Here is a 27,459-nt window from a genome sequence, read left to right as displayed (position 1 = left end):
AAACTGACATTTAAAGACCTGGAGGAAAGAGGAACTTGCTAAGGAGGGTAAAGAGGAGTCAGGCAGTGGTTTGATATGCTAATCACTTTACCTGACTTTGAAGGAGGAGGTGATGCTCACAGGTTGAGCATGATGCAATATCACAAGATGCTTTGGGTCTTGGCACTTAGGCTGTTAGTGACTTTTAAGAAAATAGTATTTATGAAAAAATCAGGTTGGAAGACAGATGACAAAATGATAAAGTATGTTTAAGGAAATCAACCAAGGAAGACCAACCTTTGGAGAAGCATTCTAATGATAACTTGGTAGACCTGCCTGTAAGGACTTCTGAGTCATTGGTGATTTTGATGATGAAAAACTTATCTGGTAAACAACATCTTTCTCTACTCGAAATAAAAAATACCTGACCTCCTGACTTTTTTCTTTTTTCCAGTGAACACCTTCCCAGTTTATAACTATTAATTCTGGACCATTTACATGATTCATCTAGTTGTGCTCATCTGTCTACTTGACTAAACTATAAGGTCCATAATCAGGACTTTGTTCGTATCTTCACTCAGTACACATGCCATAATTCCAGTAAAAACCATAACATTTGGCTTTTGTAAATTCTTTCTAATCCTCCAGAGTGGTTTTTTTTTTTGCAGCAACCATTAATGGGGGCTTACTGAGTGCCAGGCCCTGGGCTGAGAGGGTTGCATTAATGTTCTCTTTTAATCCCCTTACAAATGGACCCTGTAATGCCACCAGACTGGGGAGTTATGATTATCCCCTTCTCACAAAGCAGCAAAAGTGAAACAAAGAAGTGGGATGTAGTTTGTTTAGATAGAGATCCTCAGAGCTAAGTCTGCTAAAGGTGCACGTGCGAGCACATTACAACCACACAAGGGTGTGGACTGTCCTGGCTTGCCTGGGCCTGAGGGCATTTTCAGGACAGGAGACTTCAGTTTTAAAACCAGGACAGTCCAAGACAAACCAGGACTAGGAAACATTCCGTAATCTTTAGGAGTGAAATAGTCAATTGTTGCAACGAAGTAAGGGGATTATATCTACCTCCCATTGGCAATATTATGAAGAGAATTCCAGTGTAGCTCTAAGACGATATGGCTTGAAAATGAGAGCAAAGTGTGTTTCTCAACATGTAGAAATTCTTTTTCATTTCTCCAGCATGTTCTTGAAGAAGTGTGATTTGCAAGTAAGCCGCGCCTTGACAGTATTTACCTCTGCTCTTCCTCCTTTATGTTAATTCCAACTCTGGAAGAAAAGCCCAGATTGATCACCCAGACTGGTACTTTCCCAAGGCCCGGAGGAGTCATCTGTGAAGTATTAGCCTGGCTTCCTAACATTCTTCTATATCTACATTTTAAAAGTTAAAAATTTTAGTCCTGGTTTGCTAGTGCTCAGAAATCCGTTCCTTTTAAGGCAATACCAGGAGAAATTTCAAAAGGAGGAAAGGAGACTTTTTATCATATTAGTTGCAGGTGCTGTCTTGTATTACATGTGCCTTTTTTTTTTTTTTTTAAGATGGGCAAAGGAGGATGTGCTTTCTGATGAACTGATAAATGTGCGGGTTTCCTGCAGGCAGGGGATCTGGGAATCTCTCACTAAAAAGTAAGCTTTGTAAAACCAGAGGATTTCCTAATCGACCCAACCACCCGTGGCTCCCTGCCCCTCCTCCAACACTTGTCCCGATGAATCATCAGGAATGCAGACTGGTTAATTTAGACGTCCTCTATTGTTTGGTTTAAAAAAAAATGGTGGCGACCATTTCTTCTTCCTTCCTAACCTCTGCTTGGCTTTGCTGAAATAGAGCGGATCCGGCAGGCAGCGGGGCAGCCGACAAAACACACGAACTGCTGTTTTGACTGGCTTTTTGAATCCTTTTCTTTCCCATTACAAATAGCGCCTGCGGGTCTGTCCCCGTAGGTGCTATTTTGGCATTAGCTAGTAAAAAGCAAGCCGGCAGGGAGTGTATCTTCCAGAATTAATTCCTCACTTGTCCCCACAAAACCCGTCTGGGATGAAAGGCAGCGTCACCTTCTTTCCTGGCTCACTCTGGTTTCTTGGAATCACGTGAGGTCTCACATATTCATCACTGGAGACTGGAAAGCCACTAGCCGCGATGCTGTGCGAGAGGAATACGAAAGGGCGCTGCCGCTTATCAGTATTTTTCACCAATCAACTGGTTTAATAATCAACCTTCCACCCTCAGAAAACCCTGAGGTATCAAACGCGGCTGTGGTTAATGAGGCGCTGGGCTGGAAAACAAACTAGTATGGCTCTGGGATGGGGGCCCTCCCCCAATCCAACGGGGAGGCAGTTGTACTGTGTTGGCAAAAGACAGCCTGGAGGTCGGGAAGGCACAAGTTCAAATCCTGTGTCTTCCCCCCATTTACGAACTGACTCTGGGGGAGTTGATGATTCTGAGACCGATTCCTGTGCTATGAAAGAAGAAAGAGAATCATATTTTATAAATAGGAGTATTGAGAGCACTAGATGAAATAATAAAATTATGTTTCGAAAGGGCCTGGTACATCACAGTTAAGTAATAGGCAGTATTTTTACCTTGTGGAAGTTCTGCTTATGTGAACACAGACGGAAACCTTGTGGGTGAATGCAGCTCCCTAAAGCCGAAAACAAAGCAACCAGGATTTGAGCTCTGTTGTCCAAATTAACAAATTGTCACAGTTTCATCTCAGGGGCGAGCCCACCCTGTGTTATCCCTGGATGAAAACAGCCTTACCCAAATCTAGTCCAGCCAAGAATAACTAGATAGGACCTTCTTCCTATTTCTTCAGGTGGTGTTATGTAAATCAGGACCCGAACTTTTATCTGAATATGCACAAGGGGCTTCGGGGAATTCAATAGCATTTATGAAACCTATTACATACCGGGTAAAAATAAATGTTTTAACAGCAGTAAGAGGTTACAAATTGCAAACAGATGGCCTCATGGAGGGAAAACTGCCACTTCCTCTTCAGCTCCACCACTGCCCTGCCACCTTCCTTCAAAAGGTTTCAGCTTAGTCTAATAATCTTAACTGCGCAAGATCTTCCATGGCTTTGTCAGGAAACTAATACCCAACTCTCTGTCTTGAAGGTAAAGGAAACTGACACTTACCAAGCATGATTGTGAGTCAGACACCAGGCACGTTCTCACCTCATTTGAGTCTCCAGATGGTTTGAAATAGGTGTGTTTTACAGTATTTTATAAGAAAACAGAGATCAAGCAATCAATCAATCAAGAGTCCCAAAAAAGATTAAGTGGCAAAACGCCTGGCTGATTCCAAAGTCAGAAGCCCGTGATTGCGGAGAGAGCTTTGTAGTTTCGAAAATAGATGTGAAATTGAAAATGGGCAAATCTCATAAACTCCATTAGAGAGCATTAGTAAGAGAGCATGACAAAAAGATTGAGAAGCATTTATAAAACGCAAGAGGTACCAAGGGGTTATTTGTACATCCCATTTTCAATCCAAACCCAAGCCCGGGCTCCACACACTGCAATTTCTCATCACAGAGTAGAGAACACAGAGGGGAATGGGGGTGGGGAGGGGGCGTTAGCGGGGACAGTCTGGGACCTAGACTGACAAAGCAAAGGAATCCTAAATCCCCACCTGCAACTTTTATCAATTCTCTCATTTTTCTGGTATTTTTAAAAGTAGCCTATTTGAAAGAAGACAGTAGGTGTGTTTCACTCGGAACTTGGTAAACTGATTTCTCAAAGTCCTTAAAAGAGAAGCTCAAGTTAGTGCCTGGTTTGTATTTACAAAGGTTTTGCTCTTGAACTAATGACCTATTCCGCGAGAATACCTCAGATGATTACACGGTAGGGTGTGTTCGGTCAGGTGGCCCATCTATTTTCAGCTGTGTAAGAAGTAGGCCTGACCAAGTGACACCTCCATCAGGGAAGGCAGAATCCCCCAGAAACCCTCACTTCCAAGAAAACAGAAGTCCAGGGCCTCCTCCTGGACTTAGAATCAGTGCTTGGGAGAGGAATCCTGCAAAAACAGAAGTCTTGTTTTTTGTTTTTTTGGCTTTTTACATCCACTACCCTATTTTTTGTAATTTTTTTCTTTCACCAAGGTCAGTTGGGGCTGTGAGGCCAGGGAAAGTGGTGATTTTTCAGGCCCCTTTGCTCCCATTTTGTTTCAAAAGCACAGCAACCTTAGGGATGACCTGGTCTCTTGATTTCAGACAAGTTAACTCCAGCTCACAGAGGCTGCCTTGCCCAGGGTCACACAGCTCATTAATGGTTTTGCCTTAAAAGCCCAGCTTAGGATTCCAAAGTGGGGAGCCCCTTGTGCCTCATCATGCCCCATCCCCCAATGCTATTTTCCAGGTATCAGTTATCTTCCTGGTGCATCATTCCCTCTGACAAAGGTCTGAGGTGTTTGGCAAGATTTTCACCATTTATGCTGCTTCTGCCCTATGGGGTGTGTGTGTGTGTGTTATTCCAAGTGTGGGCAGAACTATTACAGGAGATTAAAACACCCAATCACAGCACACTGGGCTTTTGACTGAAGAACTTACCTCATTCATAGCTGTATTGATAGATAAGATAAACGCGTGACTTTTCAAAATACAGATCGAGGCTTTCTTTTAAATATAAATCCAAGTCAAGACTATTTTTAATTCCTAGTAGATTTTGCCAGTCAGTAATTACAATTATATGGACATGGTGGGACTTTTTTGACATTAAAACGTGATTCTCAGAAAATGTTATACGTGGAGACTGTGAATTGTGCCTAAGCCTTCTCGTTTTATTCCTTACGTAAGAGCATCAAGGATGTTTTAACAAAACTAACACCAATGGTTCAATTCTGGCTATGCAGAGGCTTAGGGACAAGAGTTGCTCTCCAGGGACCCTCAAATCAAAGCATGCAGTTTGACCCACCTTTATGAAGCCAATCTCCCCACTCCTACTCCTGCAAAGCCAAGTCCTTCCCCTGAGGGAGCTGGTGGAACTGGTAGGCATTCGGTGGCTTTCTCCATTGCCTTCACCCCCAGCTCTCCAGCTGTCATCTCCAGTTGTCACCTACTCCCATAGCTCTTTCCTCTTTCCCTCATCTAAGGTAATTTACATTCCACGATTTCAGCACTCTTTGAGGGCAGGGGTGGGGGAAGATGTAGCTCCTAGATCAAAGCTACAAACCAGGGGTATCTTTTTAGTTCTCACACTCAGACAGGAAGGCACTTGAGTTACACCTACTTCTGCACATGACTAGCTTCAGATGAAGCAATGCTTGCTGCTCAGGGGCTGGAGCAGAGGAAGGGAGAAAGAAGCATGAGGTCACCTAAAGGGAAATTGCAGAGCTCCTCTTGCCCTGCCAACAAAGGAACAGCCAAGGACTCGGACTCACACTTCTAATTAGATCAATCACTCGCCAGGCATTAATGTAAGGCACTCAGCAGCACTCAAGACTTTTGCCTGGAATTAATTTCCTATTTTTCACTATTTCCTCTCCCAATTAGAGTGTAAGTCCCTTGCCAGCAAAAATCATGTCAAACGTCCCCATTTTCTCCACTGGAATAGAGATGCAGTTGAAAGGTACCTGCTGATGGAAAGCAGTAAAAATATTTTGGTTTCATAATGAACACTCAGTATCTTATATGATGAAAAAATAAACACCCAGAAAAGAAAGGTGATAATTTTTAATAGTTTAAAGCTACAGTATGGTTTTAGATGCATATATATATATATATGTATAAATACAGTTACAGACCATAAATATCCAGATGGCAAAATACCTGCCTCTAGGCAGACAAAAAAAAATCTTTGCAACTAAATAAACTAACAGCATTAATACTGAAAAAAAAACAAAAACAAATGCTGAGGTAAATTTCATCTAAAGTGACTACAGCCTATATTAAAACACTCTTACCCTAAGAGTTCAAGTAGTTATGAAACCCTTGACTCATAACTCCCAAAACGCAACTTTAACACATTTTCAAATAGACAAAAAATATTTTAATCATAAATAGGTTAAAATAAATAAGATTATTCCTGTTGAAATTCAATTAAGACATTATTATTTCTTACCTTACATATTTGGGGGCTTTGTTGTTAGCCTGATCTTTCAATAATAAAACAATGAAATTCAAGAAATCCTTCTCAAAATCTACATTATTACTCTATGCAACTTGCATTAGAGGAATATGCAGATATTATATACCTATATAGCTATAGATATGTGTCTATATATATATGTTCATGTATATAAATGGGATTTTCATTCTGGTTGAGCAATCTGTTCCTCTTTTTTAAAAAAACATATCCCAATTATGAAACCCATGCTTAAGTTCTCTCAAAAGATAACTTCTTATAGGCCGTATACTGACTAATATAACAAAGGGCATTTTACAGATTTTAGAAACACATTCATTTTCCTACCAACAGTTACTTCAAAATCCTTGTTTAACTAAATTTTACTAAATTTACTAAAATTATAGCAGTAAAAAGCCTGTCACTTTTCTTTCATTATTCTGGATAACACAATATCCCTATGCTCTCTGTCTTTAAATATTCAACCTAGAAATATTTTACTGGTACCAAGTAACACTTCTATACTTCTATCAAATTCGTTCAAAAGTACACACTTTCCAGTTAAAGTCTACAGAAACACATTTAATGAAAGATCATCTGAAGACAAGCAATACATTTTGAGTCAAAAGAAACTATCAAATGATTTTATATTTTGTAGTGACCTATAAAATCAACATTCACTATGACATTCAGTGTTCTCAAAATGGAATTTTTTACTTCTAACAAATAATACACATAAACCAAATATACATCGTTCTGGAGTCATCATCCGAAAGTAGAAACAAACGCTGAATATATTCTGTTCCTTGGCCCCTGCCCACAGTCTAACATTCGTCAACTCCTCTAACATTAGGCTGGGCAGCAACCTTCTGCAAAAATGCTAGAATAATTCACTAAGCAAAATGAAATGTATAATTAATTCTCTATTTTAGAAGCTCTTCCATTCTTACTTTAAAATAAGCAAAGTGGTTTTATAATGTTCTCATATCCCAAGAGACTGACTTCTGGGAACCATCCAACAGAAATTCATTTTTTATGTAATCCATCTTCATTTCCAAAGGCATCCGAATGCAAGTGAGAGCTCCTTCCTGTTGTTCTCTCCGTTACAAGGCAATCTCTCTCTAATTGATGAAATTTGCACCTACTGGGGAACCTTCTATTTTAAAGGAATCTCCTCATTCAAAAACTCCTGAAGCAGTCAGGTTCCCAAGCGGAAGAGTTTGGATATCAGATCCAGAAGTTTCTGCCGGAAATTCAGTTTGTCTCCAATCCTTCTGAGCTGAATGGCACACTCAACTGCAAGCTCTGAAAAGGAAAGTAAAAGATTACAATTACACTGACATCATTGAAAATTGCAACCAGCAGGAGTTAATCTGCCCATCCCAGGGACAAGTTGAGTATTTATCTCATGAATCAGTATCTTAACTTTCCATACACCTGTTTTCTGAATTTGTGAAAGGCAACTTTGAAGACATATGTGCATGTACACACGACATACACTAACACATTTTGACTCAGACAAAAATAAAAAAGGTAAGGTAAAGAACAGACATTTACTTTGAAAATTTTTGTAAGAAGCATCCTGGATGAAGCAAATGCCTTACTTTCAAATACAGATGTTTGTCACACAGCACAGAGTGGGCATCTGCCAGCCTCAGATGATGGCATCCTTTTCTCTCTCGTTTAAAGTTGGTTGGGGGAACAGAAGTCAAATTCTAAACTCTTTTATGTTGTTTTCAAGTAGGACTTATTTTTCAAATGGCAAGAATTGGGAGCTCAAATTTCGTCCTCTTTAATAGGCAAATGTATTCTTGTTCTAATTTTTAAAACTGAAATTTTCTCAAAAAACTCATAAAATCTTACTCGAAAAATAAGTCCAAATGCTCTAAGATAATTTAGAAGTTTACATTTTACTGGAAACCAAATTCCTCCTACAAACCCAATCTGTACTGATCCATTGCTTTTACGGAGATGAGTGAAACAGAATAGGTAACATTTCATTCACATGTTTATTAGTTTTTATAATTGAGAATTGTAATTTACTGAATATTAAGAAAAATGTTTATAATCAAATTTCCAAGTACACGTTTTAAGTATAACTTTATTTGTATTTAGCCAATTGTGGTAATTATTTCACAATATATACATATATCAAATCATTATGTCCCAAAACTAACATTGTTTTATGTTATTTTGATCTCAATTTTTAAAAATATATTACTATGTAATCAACTTTAAGAAGAACTTTCTTCTGTTCCTTATTATTGGGAACTAAATTAGGTGGGTGAAGATTATGCACAGGTTAGATCTTTTGTAAACATGGTCGGAACTGTAGGACATCACAAAAGGTGAACAAAGCTTTTCTCCTCCCAGGCAAGAGCCATAAAGAGCAACCTAGTGCCAACTCAAGGCATGGCCACATGGGCCGTGCACCACTTCCTTTTTGCACGCCCCATGGGCCCTAAAATGAAACTAAACTTAAAAGGGGCCTATTACCGTCTGATGTAATAGCAGTACAGCCCACAAGGATTCCGAGCCCAGAGCCTCAACTGCCTTCTTTGCTACAGCCCCTTAGCAGATGGCTGCCTTGTTTGATGAGATTTACAAAGGGTGGGGAGGCTCTGACCTGAAGTTATTTGATGGGGCTATATGTGTGGAGAGGAATGTATAGATTAATAACACGGCAAACCAATTCTTGTTCTTCCATCCCATCTCTGTAACTAACATGGATTGTTAAAATGTTTTCACAAGAAGTAAGACTTTCTAGGCTTTTGAACCGTGTCCTCGCAGGCTCTCCATCAGTCCTTTGTGGAAGATCTGTGTTAGTATCAAGCGTTATTACTGCTTTTGTCCGTGTTGGGGGTGGAGAGAGTGGGTGCACACAGCGGCCCTCAAAGGTCCGCGCCTGCGGGGGATGAGGGCCCGTCTCGGTCAGCGCGGGGAGGCCAGGCGGCCCCAGGCGCCGCTCCCGTCCCCACCTGCCGTGACAGTGACTTTCTCCTGGTGGCTGTTATCCACACTTGCACTTTTTCGCCTCGTGGCCCCGAGGGGTTGAAAGGCAAGCGAAGGACAAGAGTTTTGTGCATCCGTTAAAATCCCAATCTGTATCCCGATCCCAAACTAGGCTACGTCCGCCGCTGTTCCACAGACCTGGGCAAAACCCCAGAATTTTCTGGAGGCGCCCCCGAAGCACGTACCAGGGCGCAGACCTGGCCCGACCTTGCGGCCCTGCGCAGGCTGGCTGAGCCCGCGCGGACCGAGACCTCGACCCCCGCCCCCGCCCCGGCCAGGATCTCCGCGGGCCCCAGCGGCTCCCTACCTGCCGGGGCCCGCGAAGGGCTCGGCTGCGCGTTCTTACGCGCCTTCTTCCCAGGCATCTCGCAAGACCGGACGGGGGCTCCGCGACAGTACCCCGGTGATCTCAGGGCCCGGGTCCGAGGGCCTCGGGTCTGCTGCCGCGAGCTGCACGCGGGAAGCACTGGCCGGAGCGGGCGGGCGGAGCGCACGGGAGACACGATTTGGAGCGCGCCCGACAACCACTGCGGTCCGGGAACCAAGGCGAGCCCGCGCTCGTATCTTATGGGGACTTCCCTGTGACGCAGGGAAACCTGACTCCGGGCCCGCCCCCGAGGCCTCGGTCGGGGGAGCGCGCCCCGCCCGCCGGGGAACCCCGCGCCGCCCTGCGACCTGCCCGGACACGCTCCCGCCCTGCGACGGCGCCGCCCCGCGGTGGGGGGCTCAGGGCTCTCGGCGGGCGAGACCTTACCCAGCCCGAAATTACTTCCTGCACAAAGTGGGGTGGGGTGGGGTGGGGGGTCGGCACCGAGAATCCGCCCGCCGCCACCACCACGTGAAGCTGCTGCGGTGGTGGCGGGGTCTAGGAGGCGCGGGAGGGAACAGGTTCTCGTAGCCGGAAAGGCGCGGGTGGGAAGGGCAGGAGCCGGGTCCTTATCGTAAATGGGCAATTAGAGACTAATGTAAACAAACCCCGGAAAGAGTTTGGGAAAACAAGGTTTGCAAACTCGGAGAGTGTAGTCGTTCCAGAAGTGAATTTCTAGGCCCGGGTTTGGACTGTGATTTTCAAAGTAAAGCATCTTTCCTCTGGGTAGATCGGTAAGTGCTCGTTCCGGACGCTGGTAACTCAGAAGAGAGTAAGGTCATCCTACAGAAAATTTACAAACGCTATCGTGATGGAGGAATGAGGTGCCTGGGCATATGAAGTTATTTGCACGATGTTTGGCTGGCTCTTGAATAAATCCATTGTTATAAAGGGAAGGAGTAATTCGGTCTGGTTAACAGATGCTGAGGGCCGATTCATGCTGGCAGCTTTTGGCAGGCATTTTCTCATTCTGTCCTCAGCTGGCACCCTAACCGCCGTGGCCGTTTTACAGGTGTGAAAACGGGGTTATACAGATTGAATTGCCCAAGCGCACACCGGCAGAGAGCACTGCCAAGCTTAAGACCCCGGCAGGCCCGCAGGGAGCAAGAGCTCTTACCCGCCGCGGCCTTCTCAGTCATCAGTTTCTTAGAAAACGAGTGTTCTTATATTATTTGCGCTATTTAATGCAGAGGTTGCAAATTGGCTGCTTAAAGCTGCGCGGCTTCCTAGGAGCGTGTCGTTTAGGTCACAGTATTGGTCGGCAAAATCTCTTGTGAAAATTCGGATTGGTTACCAACATTTAAAACGAGAGAGTGCACTGTACAAGCCCCGATTTCTGGCGTCCTCTGGAAAATCAGAAGTTCTGACGACCCGCCGAGCCGTTTTCCCATCACGCAGAGCAGGGAGACCTTGGGCGGGGGCGGGGCTAGCCGCACTCCCCGCTGTTGCTTTTCTCATTTACATCATCTGGCCCCAGTAGGCATGTGAACTTGTTTATTTACCTTAAATCACTCAACACAAACCTCCAAGTATTTATTTATGGCTTGGTTGTGTGCGCACAAGTGCACACAATGCTATAAGCATGGAACCAAACCACTTTTCATTTTGAACGACTTAGCCTTGAGTATGGTAAATATATAGGGATAAGTGTGGGCAGAAATCCCGAGTTACCACCGCAAGACACAGGAAGCAGGGCAGAGATGCGGCCCTAAATGTTAACTTCAGCCCGGTGTCCCAAACCACTGGGGCCCTCCTGAGGCTCCTTTTGACTGGCTTAATAGGTAAGGAACACCATTAGCTTCCTGACTGGGAGAATTAGTAAACTTCTGAGGAAAATCATGCACCCTGAAATGCAATGAATACATTCAACAAAAGAAAAACAAATTATATCATTGTTTACCTAAAAAGGATGTGTCAAGCCTCCTCTAACATTATCATTAGAAAGGGTTTGCGTAGCTACAAACCCTACGCAAATGTGCCTTTTAGGGAATTGTAAATTCAACTTGCTGGAAGGTGGGAAGAAGGGGCAGGTGCGCTTCAAAGATGGATCAAATAAGCCATTCATGGAGGACTTTTTGGAATTGGGGGTTTGAGATGGTCCGTAAACTCTTTTTCAGATTTAACATACTACTAAGAGCATTAGAAGCTGAGTACGAAAAGTCTTTCTTAACTGGATATGTCTCTGGAAAAGCGTTGTATTATTTAATGCAAGCTTGCAGGAAATATGAACATATTTTGACTACTGGAACTGACAAAATAATTGTCACGGAGCATTAGCATCCCCTATGATCTGTTTAAAAAAGAAAAGGACTAGTGAGGACAGTTGTTAAACTGTCACCAGGTATCGTTTTTTCATGGACCATGTTCAAAAATCACAGGACAAATCTGGCAAACCTGTGCTGTCAGTTAGTGTTAAAAAGAATTACTAAAACAAATCAAAACAAAATAGCAAACATGATTAGTAATAGAGCCGTCGTTCATGTATTTCATGCAGAAAGTAGGATTTGACAGAAAAACGAGAGGATATGAGATGAGCGAGGGGAATTTAAAGGAAGCCTATGACAGTACACAGGCTGTAGACCCGAATCTGTTCATTCCGATAAAAGGGGACTTGTTTTTTTTTCCTGTATAGCGTGTTTGTTAACACAAAATCAGCCTGATGTATTCATCAGTTAAATCTCTTTATTTTTAAGACAAACACTGCTAAGCTCTGGGAAGACAATGCTCCCTAGCCCCATGGGACCAGTACCTCACAATTGAATGTGCATAAGAATCACTTGAGTATCTTGTTAAAATGCACATCTGATTGTGGAGATCTGGCTGCGCTCGAGATTCTGCATCTTACATAAACTCTGGCAACGCTGGTGCTTCTGTTATGGATATCACTTTGAATAGCAAGGCTGGAGGGTGATACAATAAGCACACGCAGGTGCAGTGAGCGGTGCGTCAGCGCCGCACCAGGCCCATTACGGGGCTGCCTGGGAGGGCAATTAAGTAGGAAGGGACATCTGCATAGAGACCTGAAGCGTAAACAGGAGGTGGTCACGCAATGAGGCCAAAGGGATGAAGTAGGTGCCACGCAGAGACTGAAGGGCAGTGTGAAGCAGGGAGTGGAGAAGAAGCCGCTGAAGAGTTTGTGTATGACTGGGGTGGCAATGGGGGAACCGCTGAAGGTTTTAAGCTTGTGGGTGAAATGATCAGATTCAAGAAGGTTTAGTCTGGCTGCAGTGTGACCAGATACTTAGAGCTAAGACTGGAGACAGTGACTTATGAAGATGTTTGTCATGGTAATTCTCATACAAGGTGGCAGTGTCAGCCAAGACTTGTCACTATTTTAATCACTGTCTTATTAGAATTCCCCTGTTTCCTGATGAAGATAGGACCACATTCTATTAGAGGAAGACTTGATACTTTTCAGCATAACTATAACTGACCTTTTTCTCTTAATATTAGCTTCCTAAGGCTGCCATAATGAACTACCACAAACTGAGTGGTTTCAAACAGTAGAAATGTATTCCTGCATGGTTCTGGAGGCTGGAAGTCTGAAATCAAAGTCTGGTGTGGACAGAGCCACACCATCTCTGAAGACTTTAGGGGAGGAGTTCTAGCTCACATCTAATTCCTGGGGTTTCCTGCAATCCTTGGCACTCCTTCACCAACAGATGTGTCACTCCAGCCTCTGCCTCAGCCTTTACAAGGCCTTCTCCCCTGTGGGTCTGTGTCCAAATTTCCCTCTTCTTACAAGGACATCAGTCACTGGATTAGGGCCCTCCCCAATCCAGTGAGACCTTGTTTTAACTTGATCATATGTGCAAAGACCCTATTTCTAAATAAGGTCACAGTCATAGGTTGGGGTGGGGGCAAATGGGTGCTGGGACTTCAACATACCTTTTTGAAGGACACAGATCAACCCACAACATCTCCTTTTATCAACTGCTTCTTTTTAAAGAAAGTTCTAAATAAACATTTTTTATCATATTTGCAATTTGCCCATTTTACAAACCAAAAGGCCCTTCGTAAACTTGACATTGGATTTAAGCAGTATATAAATAAAGCTCAAGAGCAGTAGAGATAAGATAAGAAATAAGAAGACTTCTGACAGAATGGGTTTAGAACATCTGCCAGCCCAGGAATCATGTGTACCCTGCACATTCCTAGTTGAACACTGTAGTGTGACCCCCACCTGGACTTCCCACTCACAAGGTCAAATACGTTTGAAATAAATGTTTTGCTGGAACTTGAAAGTGAATGTAATTTCTATTAGTGCAGCATATAAGCACACATTATAAACTGAAAAACAGAGGAAAAATATTTTGAAATCTTCCAGTTTCTATTCTTCATTTTATCTTCTTTTTTTACCCATTTTTTTCTGGATTATCACAGATGGTGGTCATCAAGCATGTTTGCACTTTTTTTAACTGCGAAGATGATACAGGCAGTAGTAATACGGTTCAACTGGTATCAGTGAACAAGGGAATAGGTCAGGACTGCTACCTATTTAAGTTACTGAATTACTGACTTTCAACAAGAGAAGAAGTCCAATGAGTTTAAAGGATTTAATCAAAGAAACTATTAGTAAATGCCATGTTTATTAGAAACACAGAATGTCTAATGATAAACAAAATGACTTTTAGGTAGTTTTTTAATAACTACTGGGTAAGTAATTCAATCTTGTGTGAGAGTAGAAACCAAGTGTAATCGTGTAAATACAATCTGAGAATCAAGTGACCAGCTAATTTAAAAAGTAGGGGTGATTTCAGACTTGTGAACCACAGTCGATAGAGCCCTCATCTGGAAATACTCATTTTACAAGCTTCTAAGGCAACATCAGTAACACTAACAGAGAAGATGCAAAGGCACTTACAAAATGATACCTGACCTTAACTAGCTTATGGTCTAATTAAAGAAATAAATACACATGAATCAGAAGCCATTAATTGAAAATGAATTCTAATTTCTTGTGAAATCATGTGACACATGGAAATATTTTTATGAGACAGTTAAGTGGAAATCATTTGTGTCTTGCATACCTTCTGGATGAGTATCATATATTTCACAATTTACACAATCTATGTAAGGGAAGGAAAATCAAAAGGCCTGTTAACCACCCTCAGGAGACAAAAGAAGCCTGCACCTCCAGGATAAAAAGGCTTAGGGGAAAAAAGATAAAAACACTAATAATTCATACACAATTCACGCATTGCATTGGCCCTGTGGGATGGCGAAGAGACTGTGCTGATGCATGGTAATCATGACTGAAGGAAGAAGAAGGTGCAAAACAGACAATTTTTCAAGACAGGACAGGACATTAAATGTTTAAGTGTCTGGGAGCTTTGAGTGTTCCTACTAGGAAGCAGAGCTGTTACCCACTTGTGTGGATCATCAGTAGTTGCAGCTTTCAGTAGGAGATACAGTTTCACTTTCGCACATAAACTTGGAAATGGAGGTGGAATTCATTTTTTTTTTTGCATATTCTTTTTAAAAATTTTTTTAACTGGTATACATACGATTAAATGCACAAATTTTAATGTACCCTCCTTCTTGATTCCTCTCATTCGTGCATGATTGCATCCAGCAACAGCACCCACACTGTGGACTGAGCATCCCTGATGCAGAGCAGCTGGGGGCCCTGGGAACTGGAGAGGACCCAGTGTATCTGATACCAACCACCTCCTTTGGCCTTTCTTCCTCAAACTCTCCCAGTTCCCTCCTGCTTCTGAGCCTTTGCCCTGCCCTGGCACTGCCTAGAATGCCTTCCCCTTATCTTTCTACATCTCGGTACTCCTGGCCTTTCGTGTATCAGAAGAACAAATGCTGTTTTCTCAGAAAGGCCCTTCCCGATGATCCTGCCCTCCAAGTGACTACCCACCGTGAAATCTGTTTTCTTTACTTGGCTGACTTGTTTATTGTCTATTCTTCCTTTCAAAGTCAAACTCCACATGAGCTCAGACATGTAATCTGACTTGTTCTCCACCATTCCCAGAGCCTAGGCCCTAGCGCTAGGCCCATAGCAGACACTCAACAAATATTTGTTGAATAAATCCACAGTCATGATGAGGCTCGTTGAGGAGGACCTTCCACTTTAAATCAATCTTGTGGCCTAGGTCTTCACTTGCCACACAGATGGGAAAACCCAAGCTGAAGAATGTTAAATTGTTTGCCTAAGTTCACAGCACTATAAGGAAACTAGTAGCCACTGTAATGGCTTCTTACTCCACACCCAGTTCATTACAGTTGTTGGCTGGTAAGAAAGGTTCACAATAATCAGAAGAGATCACAGGTTCTGGACATTTAAAATCTGCCTCTTTTTTTTTCCTATAAAAGTATTTCTCCAGAAATAAAATAAACCTCTTGGTATAAAAGTTTGGATGCTCAGGGGGAAAGTTATAATGTAACACCCTTAGAATGAGCATTGTCCAGAGGTCCTAGCGTTGCCTCCTTTCCCACCTCCCCCATCTCCTGTCTGCTTCTCCTCCTGAAACAGACGTTGTGTGCACACTCCTGACTCTCCCCCTATAAGATCTCGTGCATTCTCAAGCCCATGCTCATAGATTTCATCCCTAAACCACCCATATTTCACACTTCAGTGTGGAATTTCCCCACAAACACCTGCACATGCTCAAACTTCACATTTGTGTGGGTCTAGGTAAACTCTAGACCTCCTGGAGCATCCATTCAGCCTCCGGATTTGAAGTTTACACACGCAGTGCCATCCCCCTGCCCCCATCAGCCCCTCCTGGTGGTCCAGCAGGAGACCCAGAACCGCCCTCTGCCTCTCCCTCTTCTGCACCTTCACAGCCCCAGTGCGTGAAGTCATCCTGAATACCCATGGACTCTCTTCACTCCCCTCGGGGATCCAGGCCATTGCCTCCTCTCACCTGGGCCACTACAGGGCCCTCCCTGCCTTCCCCCTCCACACCTGTTCCTCTTGTCTGTTCTTGACACTGCAGCCAATGTGATGTTCTTTAATGTTAATTTTCCTATGTCCCTTCTTACAACTTTTCTGTCCATTGTCCACACTGCTTCCAGAGGGATCAGATGTTTATTTTTAAAAGATAGGATCCCTTCTCTGCCTAAAGGCTTTCTGGAGTCTCCAGTTGCCCCTACAGTCAAATCAAATACGAAAAAGCCACCTGCCAGAAATGAAGGGGAAAAATTAGGAGTGTTTGTTCTTGTTTGTTCTTATTCCCAGGTAAGACAGGGGAAGGGGCAGTGCCCTGCAGACCCTCCCACTCAGCCCCTAATATCTATGTGGGGAAGAGGACAGTTGGGGGATGCATGAGAGAAAGAGGGCAGGAGAGGGAAAGGTGGCCAGAATGAAACCAGCAGCCCCCCACTCTGGCATTCCCAGCAGGAAACACAAAGGGTGAGAAAGAAGAACTGTTACAAATCATAAGCCATCTCAGGTTAGAGACCACAGTACTCTAATAGTCCAACAATAATGTAATGTAATAATTACATTATCCTTAGATAATGTAATGTTTAAGAAAAACACCACCCGTTTTTAACCACAAAGAAATGGTAAATATGCTTCCTAAGGCATTTGCAAAATCTAAATTGTTGTTTCCCAAAGGACATGTTGGAAGTATTCCTGGATGAGAAGACTCAGCCCAATTCCTCTACAAATGCAGTTCCCGTTAGAATCCCATGGAGATTCCCTTAGGAATGAGGAGAACTAGCCCTTCCATTTATTAAAATATTACAAAGCAAGTGAAAAGACAAAATTGTGAAGACAATAGTTGAACAGAACAAAGAGTTCAAGACACAGGCCTCAGAACATGTGAGAATGAGGTATGTGACCGAGGTGGCATTTCAATTCAATCAGAACAAGGTAGATTTTTCCATAAATGGTTTGAAGGTGACTGAGTACACATTCAGGGAAAAAATTTAACGTCTGATCCCTATCTCATTATCTGCATCAACACAAACTCCAAAGGGTTCACAGGCTTAAACATAAATGTTGAACACATTAAAAGATACTTGAAAAAATTACAGGTGAATATTTTCATAATCTTAGCATTGGATTGGCTTGTGAAAACCAGATCCCAAGGACACATTTGACTTCCTAGAAATGTAGAAGTCTGGGTCAGTAAAATAACACTACAAGCAAAGTTAAAAGACAACAGACCTGAAGAACAAAGGCTGTGTGCAGGGTCTCTCCTGCCTGCCACCAGCTGAGCTGCGGCCCAGCCGCCTAGACAACTGCAGCAGGGGTGCAGGGGGTGAAAACATCCTGCTGACACAGAGATACCAGACAGGAAGGGGCAGAGTGGCTCCTAGGGCGGCCACAGCACCTGCCCTTCCTTCCTCAGATCCCTCTTTTGTGAGTATGTGGTGAAACAGGTCCGATTCTGGCACAGTGTGTTCTCTCTCTATATATATTTCTGCTATGATGCAAGGCCTCAGGAAGGCATGGAGAAAAGCCTTTATGGAGCCACTGGCGGTCAGTGTTGTCCTGTCAAGCCCATCTCTGCAGAAGCCTGAGACATAATACTCCAGCATCCCAGACTAGAACGCCTGAAACCACCATCAGCATCAACTTCTCACCTCTTCTTTACTCCCTGTATTCAAGCTGTCATCAATCCTAGCACATCTTTCTTTAAAGTGACCTTCCTTCTCAAAGTCTTCTGCTTACAAAGCACACTATTTCACTCTGACAGTGTTGCAGGTCTTCTACCTGGACACCTGTCCTTCTCGGCTAATAGACTCCCCTTCAACCTGCCTCGAAAACACCAGTTCCCTGAGATTCACTGCCTTGTTGAAGAATTTATAGATTTTTCCTCCATGTCCATGCAGACAGGTCAATATTTCACTTTCTCTGCCTCATTGCTATGTCACAGATTGTGTTATGGGTCCCCTAAAATAAGGCTGCACTCTCTCCTTGAGGGCAGGAACCCGTTTCTCCCTCATTGCTGCTTCTCCAAACTATGTGAGCTGCTGCTTCTATTACCCAGAGCCAATCTTACTTCACCCTCATCCTTTAAATCATTCAGACTTGGGGTGGTAATTGAAATACTAAAATAATTGGCTTTACAGATGGTCTTCATCTTACAATGGTCTGACTCGTGACTTTACAACGGTTGAAAAGTAATGCACATTCAGTAGAAACTGGGCTTCAGATTTCGAATTTGCATCTTTTCCTGGGCTAGTGGCGTGCAGTCCGATCCTCTCTCTGATGCTGGGCAGGGCAGCCAGCCGCAGCTCCCAGTCAGCCATGAGATCGTGAGGGTCAGCACCCCCTACACTGACAATTTTCGGCACCCAGATGACGGTTCCAGTTTTCCCTTCAGTACAGTTTTCAATAAATTACATGACATATTCAATACTTTGTTATTTTAAAAAGGCTTTGTGTTGGATGATTTTACCCAACTATAGACTGATGTAAGGGTTTCCGTTAAGGCAGGCTAGGCTAAGCTATGACGTTCAGTGGGCTGGGTGTATTAAGTGCATTTTCCACCTACATGGGCTTATCCAAACCAAGTCCATTGTAAGTTGAGGAAGATCTGTGTTTTCTTTGTCAGTAATAAGTACGTGAATGATCCAACTCTCAAAGAATCACAGTGTAGTTAATGGGGTAATTTGAATGAAGTTCTCCTGCGTCCTTTATTTTTTTTCCACTTATTTGTATTTCCAGCTTCACTATTTACTTGATACGTTTAGTTAAGCAAGTTGCTTCATTGCACTGAGCCCAGGTTTCCTATTTTGAAAAGGGAGAAGAAGAAGGGTAGCTCCTGAAGGGGTTTTCTTTTTAGAATGAAAAGGAAGGATACAGGCAAGTAGCTGCCGCAGCACCTGTCACATCAGGAAGGCTCAAAACGGATCCATCTCCATCTACCCTTCCACCTCCATTCCCCGAGTGAAGCGAGCAGGGCCCTGAAGTGCCCGCTAGTCCACTCGACAAGCCCCCAGAACACGATTCAAAATGGGTGTGTTCCTCTTCCCAAACACAGGAGCCCTGCCTGGTTCTAGTGTATCCCAACCAGAACTCAGCACTTATAAACAGGACTACTCTGCTGAGTTCCTCAGAGAAAGGAGAGAGGTGACAGGCAGAGAAAGGAAACCGACAGAAAAAGAGGAAACAAATCACTTTCTGAGCCTTGGACCTTAGTGCACAAAAGCAGGCTGGGAGTGGAGGTGACTTTTTTATTTTTTTGAGCTGTCTCTCAGAAAACATGCAAGAGCAAATATCCAAATTTATCTTACTAAATAAACTTCTGGTGGGAAAGGAGTGTGGGCTCTGAGACCCTTGCTGGGAACATGGGAATCTTGCCACCTCTTTTCCAGGTGGCATGAACTCTGAAGGGGAACCCAAGAGACCTTGGCTCGGACGCAGAGCCTTCGGCCAGCTGGGTCCTCAGCAGGCCAGGAAGCCCCGGATACAAGAGTCAGTCAGTTTTCACATCCCTGCCCTGCTGTCACATCATAACTTTGATTCTTTAATGCAGAAACAATACCAAGTTTTAGAGTCAGAAATCCTGGCTTTATTCCCAGCTCTGCCACTTAAAACCCAGCGTCTTCTCACACAAATGATTGACTTCCCTGGGGCCAAGTTATCCTCACCGGCTAGTTGGTAGGCATAACCCTCTACCTACCTGGGAAGTTTTGGGGAAGATTAAAGAAGTGAGATAGTATAGATTTAAATATATAGTTTAAACTGTACAATAAACCTATGTGGTTTATTTGTGTTACTAGGACAGCAGTTCAGTCAATTAGGTTGTAGTTATAAAGCTGTAACTCTAACACTGATAAAACGTGGCAGTTCCAAAAAAGAAAAAAATAATGATCTCACAAGAAATCAGTAACCATGTGCTCCTTAGAAGGCAAATGAATGGTTTGTGGATAGGAACAGTTATTTTTCATTGACTACACTTTTTGCAGCTTTTGAATATCTAAAAACATGAGTTTGTATTAATTGCTCAAAGAGTATGCAAATAAAGCTCAAATGCATATGGTCCTGTTTCCCTCTTAGGTCTACATCAAGCAGAAGTTTATGTATATGATCATCAAAAGACATGGACAAGAATATTCACAGCAGCACTATTTGTAGTGACCCCCCAAACTTGGAAACTGTGCAAATGCCCAACAACTATAGATTGGATAGATACATTGCAGTCTATTCCCCAATGGAATCCTATAGAACAACTAGAATAAATGATCTACAGCCATCAGCAACAACATGGATAAATATGACTGACAATGCAGAGCAAAGGAAGTCACATACAAGAGTACATAGTGTATGATCTCATTTATAAAAAGCCCCAAAGCAGGCAAAACTATGCTGTTAGAATCTATGCTATTAGAAGTCAGGACAGTGGTGGCCCTTAGAGGAGTTACTGACTAAAGGGGTCACATAGAAGGGCTTCTGGGGTGTTGATAATATTCTATTTGTTAATCTGGGTGCTGTTTGTGTGGGCATGCTCAATTTGTGAAAATGTATCACCTTTTCTGTCTAGATGTTATGTATCAGTTCCAGATATTACTTAATACCTAATTAATTAATAACTATTGCATAGAGGTAGGAGCCATGCTAATGGCTGTTATTCTATAACAAAGAGATGACACAATAAAAGAAATTTTGATTCAAGCTTTTCCAGTACTCACTAAATGGTACCCTTTTCACTCAATCTGTAAGTGGTGGTTTAAGAAGTCCACAGATGCTAGCAGTTGCAAGTGGCAGCAGAAATAAAAATACAGAGGAAAGCATGGTCTTAAAATCAAAGTCAGATGAATTGATGTCTATTTCAGTCCAACCAAGTAACAAAACAATGAAATTAAGATATTAGATTGGGAAGCCTGTCAGGATCTTGAAATGAAGTCACAGATGTAGCAATATTAAAATATTAAGACTTAAGAAAGTCAGTGTAAGAATAAGAAACAATTTTAGATTCCTCAGGAGTGCAAAATGTTGCTCTACAGTGTAGGAAGCTTAGGAATAGGATCCAAAGTAGAAGTCGAGTGAAATGTCAAATTGGTGAATTCTAATCTCATGGCCATCAAGATGAAGACAATATGTTGCACCACTACTATCTTAAGACCTCAAAATTCCAGGGTAAGGTGTACAGGGCACAAAGCTAACAGGTAGTGGGGTCATGGTTTGCACCCAGGTCTTTGAAGTCCAGCATCTAAGCATCTTGTCCTTCTCTATTTCTAGATCACATACAGCTTTCTTTCCTCAAAGTTTTTTTAAAAATTTCAACCACTGTTAATCTATTAGTGGACACAGCAGAGTTTTTTCTGTACATAGATCACTAGGTTAATGTCTCCGCAGTTTTACGAAAATGGACTGATGCCATATACAAGGTTCCGCAAACAGTTTTCTTTTAAATTTTACAATGTGCCATAAACATTTTCCCATACAGTGGATGAAAATCTGCTACTGAAATATAAGAGGGCTGCGATTGGCTAACAAGAGTGGTACCTATAGCGGAGCATCCGTGTAAGATTACAGCACGGATCTTTTATTGTCATTTCTTTGTGATAAAATAATAGCCATTAGCATGGCTCCTACCTCCATGTAGCATGGAACTGATGCATAAGGGCCTGGCAAATGCCTGCCAGGGACTCTGCACAAAAGGAAGGTCTTTGTGGGGCCCTGCGCCACCCCTAAGTTCCCTTGGGACCCTTGGGTGGAAGGGGTCCTGTGAAATTTTTGCACCCACATAACCGCCAACTGCAGTTTCTGTCAGGTTCTCTTCACCTCATCCTGCACCCTAGCCATCTCATCCGGGTCTCTCATCTCCGCCTTGCTCAAGTGCATGTCCTCGTAAGACCCCAGATTCCTTGAGGCACCGAGGCAGCCCCTTGCAGCTCTCTCTTTTGGTTTCCTTGGGCCTGGCCGCTTTCCTGCCACCCTTGGTTCCCCTGCCTTGTCTTCTTTGGGCTTTTTCCCAGCTCCCCAGTTTCCCCTCGAAGATTTGTTTTCCTTTTTTTTGGCTTCCCAGGCCCCCCGGCCTCCCTGGGTCCCTCCCTGGCTTCCTTCTTCCGGCCTTGCCTCACTCTCGGCTTTTCCTCACCCTTTGGATCACTTCACCTGTTGCCTTTCCCTCATATTCAAACTTTTCCTTGTCTTCCAGACTCCAAGCTCCCTCTGGCTTTCCCGCATCCTGCGGCTGGTCTGTTCTCCTTGGTTCGCAGGCATTTTGTTCATTTTCATTGCAGAGGTTTTCCATGTTGAGATATCTTCTCCTCTTCCCACAGGGATTCTGGGAAGGTCCCTCCTCCTGTTCTGGCCTAGCAGAGCTGAAGGAACCCCGAGTGACAATCAGGAGCCCACAGACGCCCCGGGCTGGCTGCCTCTCCGCTCACAGCTCTGGTACTTCATCTCCCCGGCCCCAGCCTCTGCAGAGGCCGACTGACTCCCAGCCTCCAGATGCCGGCTGAAATGCCACTGAGCCCTTCTCTGCCAACTAGTCTGAAATAGTTCTCCCTCTTGATCTCTATTCTCTGCTTTCTTTCTTAAAAACAGATCAGAAATGGTAGCTGCTTAATGTACTGGTTGGTGGTGCTTGACTCCGTATTCATTCGTCATCTCCCAAGCTGGACTCTAAGCTCATGAGGTGAAGGCCGTGCCCTTTGTGGTTTCCAACTCCTCACCCTACTCGGCAGATGACTATTTTACATACGTTAACCTTAGCTCATGCCAGGGAGACATGAATTGTCTGACTGCACAGAGCAGTAGTTGTCACCTAACTCTGCCACTTACCTTCCGTGTTCTTGAACAAGAAGCTTTCTCTCTCAGGACCAAGATATCCCCGTGTGTAAAATAAAGGATTGAACTGATTACCTGCTTTCTACATTTTCTCCATTCTAATCCTCACTCTCTAAACTAATTCATAACAACGTGTGATTGGCTAATGGCTTATTCCCATTCCCAGAAAGGCTAGTATTAAAAGAAAAAACTAAAGTTCCATCTTAATCTCTTATTTTTAGGCTATTAGGCAGCATGATAAGTGAAAACAGTGTAACCAGTGGGAGAGAGAACTCTGTGCAGAAGGCCTGAACCTACAGGTTCATCCCAGTGAGTCAGCTGCCCTGGTGGTTCCTGCTTTTCTCAGCTTCAGCTTCTTTCCTTCTTATTTCAGTTCAGACTTCAAGACCCCTGGGAGTTTGTAAATCATTCCTGCCCTTCCTGGCTTCCAGGAAGGCAGGGGCCCCTCTGACGCCCTATGGTCCCCATGAGCTCTGGTTTCTAGAAACCTCAGGATTCCTACTTTCTGTTTCCAAGTACAGGCAGGGTCTGCCTGGCACGCAGGCACGGTGTTTTCTGCATGTGGGGTAGTAATCATCTGTCGCCAAGCCTCCAGTTATTCATCTTGTTATCCTGGAACTCAAAGTGTCTTACCAGGAAAATGTCTGGGCAGCGGGGACAAAGGTTGGCCCAGAGGAATAGAAAGGAAGCACTCTCTGGTGATAACAGGATTGGTCACAGTGACAACATAGAACCCGGCCTGGATGCTCTGTCCACAGTCATTTCTTGAGTTGTTTTGACCAGCTGTTACAAGATCAGTAGCCGTGGAGGCTCCCCTTCCCACCACTATCCCTACACACACGCGCGTGTGCGCACACACACACTCTCACTCATACTCACACTCACACATGGCCACACACACGCGCTGTCTCTAATTGGCATCCTCCAGAGCTCTGGCCAAGGGCTCCACAATCTGTCCAGTCGATACTAGCTCCTGATTAAAGTGAGGGTACATTTCATCTCTTCACAGAGCCCCACCCTTGTTTTTCTTTTTTGGCTATTATTTTCCTCCTGGCAGCTGGGCTTCGAGGTGGCCTTCTTTGATGCCTGGATCGTAACGAATCCTGAGGGACGTTGCTGTCCGGCCTCGCCAGGCACCTGCCTCCACATTCACCAGCACTGAAGTGACAATTAAATGACTTTGGCCTTTGTTTCTGCAGCCAGGGCTGGCTTTCATCTCAGCCTCCCTGTCCTCAAGGTTTATTACCAGAGGAGTTTATTTCAATAAATGGCCTCAAAGCCAAAATTTGCTGGCTCCAGTCTCAGTCATAGAAGCACTTTCTTTCATAGGTCCTGAATTTCAAGAAAACCAGGCAATTTCCAGTGGGATCACCATTAGTACACTGGATGACAGAGATCCAAGACGGGGGAAAACAATTCAGATATAACCCATCAGTGTCAATAAGATTCGGGTAAAAAATGCGCCCCTCTCACAATGTTTCCTAAGAAAGGAAAATGCTATGTAGAGAACAAACATCTTTTCTGGCAGAGCTTGCCTTACAAATTTTTGCCTCCAGGGCAAAAGTAAGCCCTCCAGTTGTAGACTGACCTAAGCCTGGCTCCTCAGGATGAAAGCTGGGGACCAAGAGCGTCCACATCTCCCGGGAGCTGGAAACAGAATCTCCAGTCCAGTCCCAGACCTACTGAGTCAGAATCTGCTGTTGACCATTTCTGGGTGATTCATGTACACTTTCATGTTTGAGAAGCACTATCCATCCTCACTCACTGTTAACTTCTTTTTAAGTAGCATCATGAAATCTAAGAGACTCCGTGTGGTGTTTCTGTTCACCTATTATGCCAAAGGTCAGGGTATTGAAAGAACCACTGAAAACAAGGGCTTTAGGATTTCCACGCATTTGGCCATTTTCAAAAATGAAACCAAACCTCTTGACACCTGGTTGGAATGTTTAAGTGGTATGTTTTATCATCCTTTATTAAATTTGATTTGTTTTGTCTTCTTTGTAAAAGAAAAATTTGTGTTCTATTTCATTTTTATAATTTTTGTGGAAAACAGGAAGCATGACTCATTCTCAGTTTTAACCATACCCCCAAGTGGCAAAAACAAATGTTTGACAAACTTTAAATGCTTCACAAGCTTTTCAGAAAATAAGCAAATAAGCTCCTTGGTATTACCAACTTCTGTGAAGAAGTGCTGATTAATTGAGATTTTGTAGGGGGAGGAGAAACATGAGGGATGCCCTAAGCTGGCCCCTTGTTAACTGTGGGGCATCAGTGAATGCAGCTATACAGTGACCACCACCGTACTGCCATGTGGTGGGGACTTGAGTGGCTCCCCTTTGACTAGATCTTGAACAAATTAACGCTGCAGAGTTTAGATTACTTTTGTACTTGAGGAGATGGGCGGAGATAGGGAAAAGAGGCTTTGGAGAGGTGGGCGAGCAAGGGTCAGGGCAGGAGGAGTCAGTCCCGTTTAAACTGAGGCCTAATGTTCTTAAACACTAATTACATAGAAAAACATGTAGGCCAAAATTCTTTACACATATTTTCTTAAACATTGTAGTTTAAGAAAATTAAGTACTATTTACACATAGAAAGCTATTAATGACCTACCACTTCAGCATTTTATTAAAAATAATAAAGAGAGAAATGTGGTATCCACATATAAATCAAGTATAAAAATCAAATGTGTATTCATATTTGAACTGACTGTTTATAGTTCATAATGCATGAGCAAAACCAAAAGTTTCTGTGATGACTGCCCTTGTACTGTTCACCATGTAACTTATTCACTATGTAAGAATTTGTTCTCCATGTAAGAACTTGTTCGTTATGCTTCAGAAGATTGGAGACTGACGAAAATTAGGCTTGGGGTGGATTAATGATTGTGCATTGAGCATTGACTCCCCTATACAGAATTTTATGGTTGTTAACAACCATTTGATCAATAAATATGAGAGATGCCCTAACAACAACAACCAAAAAAAAGTACACACTTCCAATTGTAAAATAAATAAGTAACCGGGATGTAATGTATAGCATAAGGAATATAGTCAAAATATTGTAACAACTTGGTATGGTGATAGCTGGTACCTAGAATTATCATGTATATAAATGTTGAATCACTGTGTTGTACACCTGAAACTAATGTAATGTAATACTGTGTGTCAACTACCCTTCAATAAAAAATAATTATCTAAAAAAAAAAAAAAAAAAAAGAAAGCTATTAATGTATAGAATACTAAATATATAACAGTCTCCTCCCCACATGGTAATACTAAAGAGTTTACTCTCTTAACCATTGCTATACCTAGTTCAAATTCTTCTCCAGGCTGAAAGATACTACATAAAAATGAAACTATCTTTTCAAACTCCACAAATTTGAAGGTTATCATCTTCCTATGTAATTTGGAGGGTTAGAATGCTCACTGGAGTCTCATCATTTACCCCCATGGAACATCAGGAGCCTCACTTAGGAACTGCATCCCTCCTAGTCCCAGAGCCTATCGTGACCTTACTTCAGATCGTTCTACCCATGGGTGTCTGTAATCGCCAACCTGTTGGTCTTTTAATTGACTTTGTATTTCTTGGATCTTAGGATATGCAAGTGTGTTTTCCATCTCACCTGGATTTTTCTTTTTCAACTTCCAAATTCAGAACCACACAACTCTTTTTTCTGCCAGCTTTTTGAGACATAATTGATATACAATATTGTGTAAGTTTAAGGTGAACAACGTGTTGATTTGATGCACTTAAATATTGCAAAATGATTATCATGGTAGGGTTAGCTGACACCTCTACCTTTTCTTCTTTGTGGTGAGAACATTTCAGATCTATTCTCTTAGCAACTTTCAAGTATATAGTACAATACTGTTAACTTCACCATACTGTACATCACCATAATGTACATTAGATCCTCAAAACTTATTCATCTTATATAACTGAAAGGAATCACAGAAGTCTTAATGATAAGAGGTCTTTAATTAGATTCTGGGCAGACCCATGAGTTTGCATGACATTTTGGTCACATTGCACAAAATCGTTCTACACACACACGCGCGCACACACACGCATAACAATAATAACCATGGCAAATGGAAATAGTTATGAAGTCAATGATTTCTAATTTCTGAATTAAGGAATATCTTGTGAGAAGAGAAAAATTGCATCTTGCTATGCTTTTCTCAGGAGACTAGAAATAATTTTGAACAAACCAATATATTTCCAGCCAAATACAATATTTATTTTAAAATACTATAGAGAGAAAATTGACATCTGGGAGGGCTAGGAATGTTTATGTAATCAAATGGTTTCTTACTTGGGTAAGATCTCC

The 27,459-nt window shown here is 42.8% G+C and overlaps 1 protein-coding gene across 2 annotated transcripts; it reads right to left on the bottom strand.

Moving 5' to 3' along the window:
* Positions 1-5,636: 5,636 nt before the first annotated feature.
* Positions 5,637-9,681, bottom strand: PMAIP1 (phorbol-12-myristate-13-acetate-induced protein 1). 2 transcript variants are annotated; one of them, XM_057504230.1, is made up of 2 exons: positions 9,240-9,681; positions 5,637-7,347 (listed from the first exon to the last, which is right to left on the bottom strand). In XM_057504230.1, the coding sequence occupies exons 1-2, from the start codon at positions 9,417-9,419 to the stop codon at positions 7,297-7,299; spliced, it is 231 nt and encodes a 76-aa protein (XP_057360213.1). In that variant the 5' UTR covers positions 9,420-9,681; the 3' UTR covers positions 5,637-7,296. The 2 variants fall into 2 exon arrangements, with proteins under 2 accessions (XP_057360213.1, XP_036732688.1); XM_036876793.2 differs by having other exon boundaries at positions 9,362-9,557.
* Positions 9,682-27,459: the final 17,778 nt, after the last annotated feature.

Source organism: Manis pentadactyla, chromosome 6 (assembly GCF_030020395.1).
Source record: "Manis pentadactyla isolate mManPen7 chromosome 6, mManPen7.hap1, whole genome shotgun sequence".
NCBI lineage: Eukaryota > Metazoa > Chordata > Mammalia > Pholidota > Manidae > Manis > Manis pentadactyla.
This window is presented reverse-complemented; position numbering and strand designations above follow the sequence as displayed.

What these genes read in the sequence shown, in the direction of transcription:
- PMAIP1 (XM_057504230.1), bottom strand. Translation starts at nt 9,419, where the DNA reads ATGCCTGGGAAGAAGGCGCGTAAGAACGCGCAGCCGAGCCCTTCGCGG. An exon ending in CGGGCCAGGTCTGCGCCCTG is followed by an intron (nt 7,348 to 9,239) that starts GTACGTGCTTCG and finishes TTTCCTTTTCAG; the next exon opens with AGCTTGCAGTTGAGTGTGCC.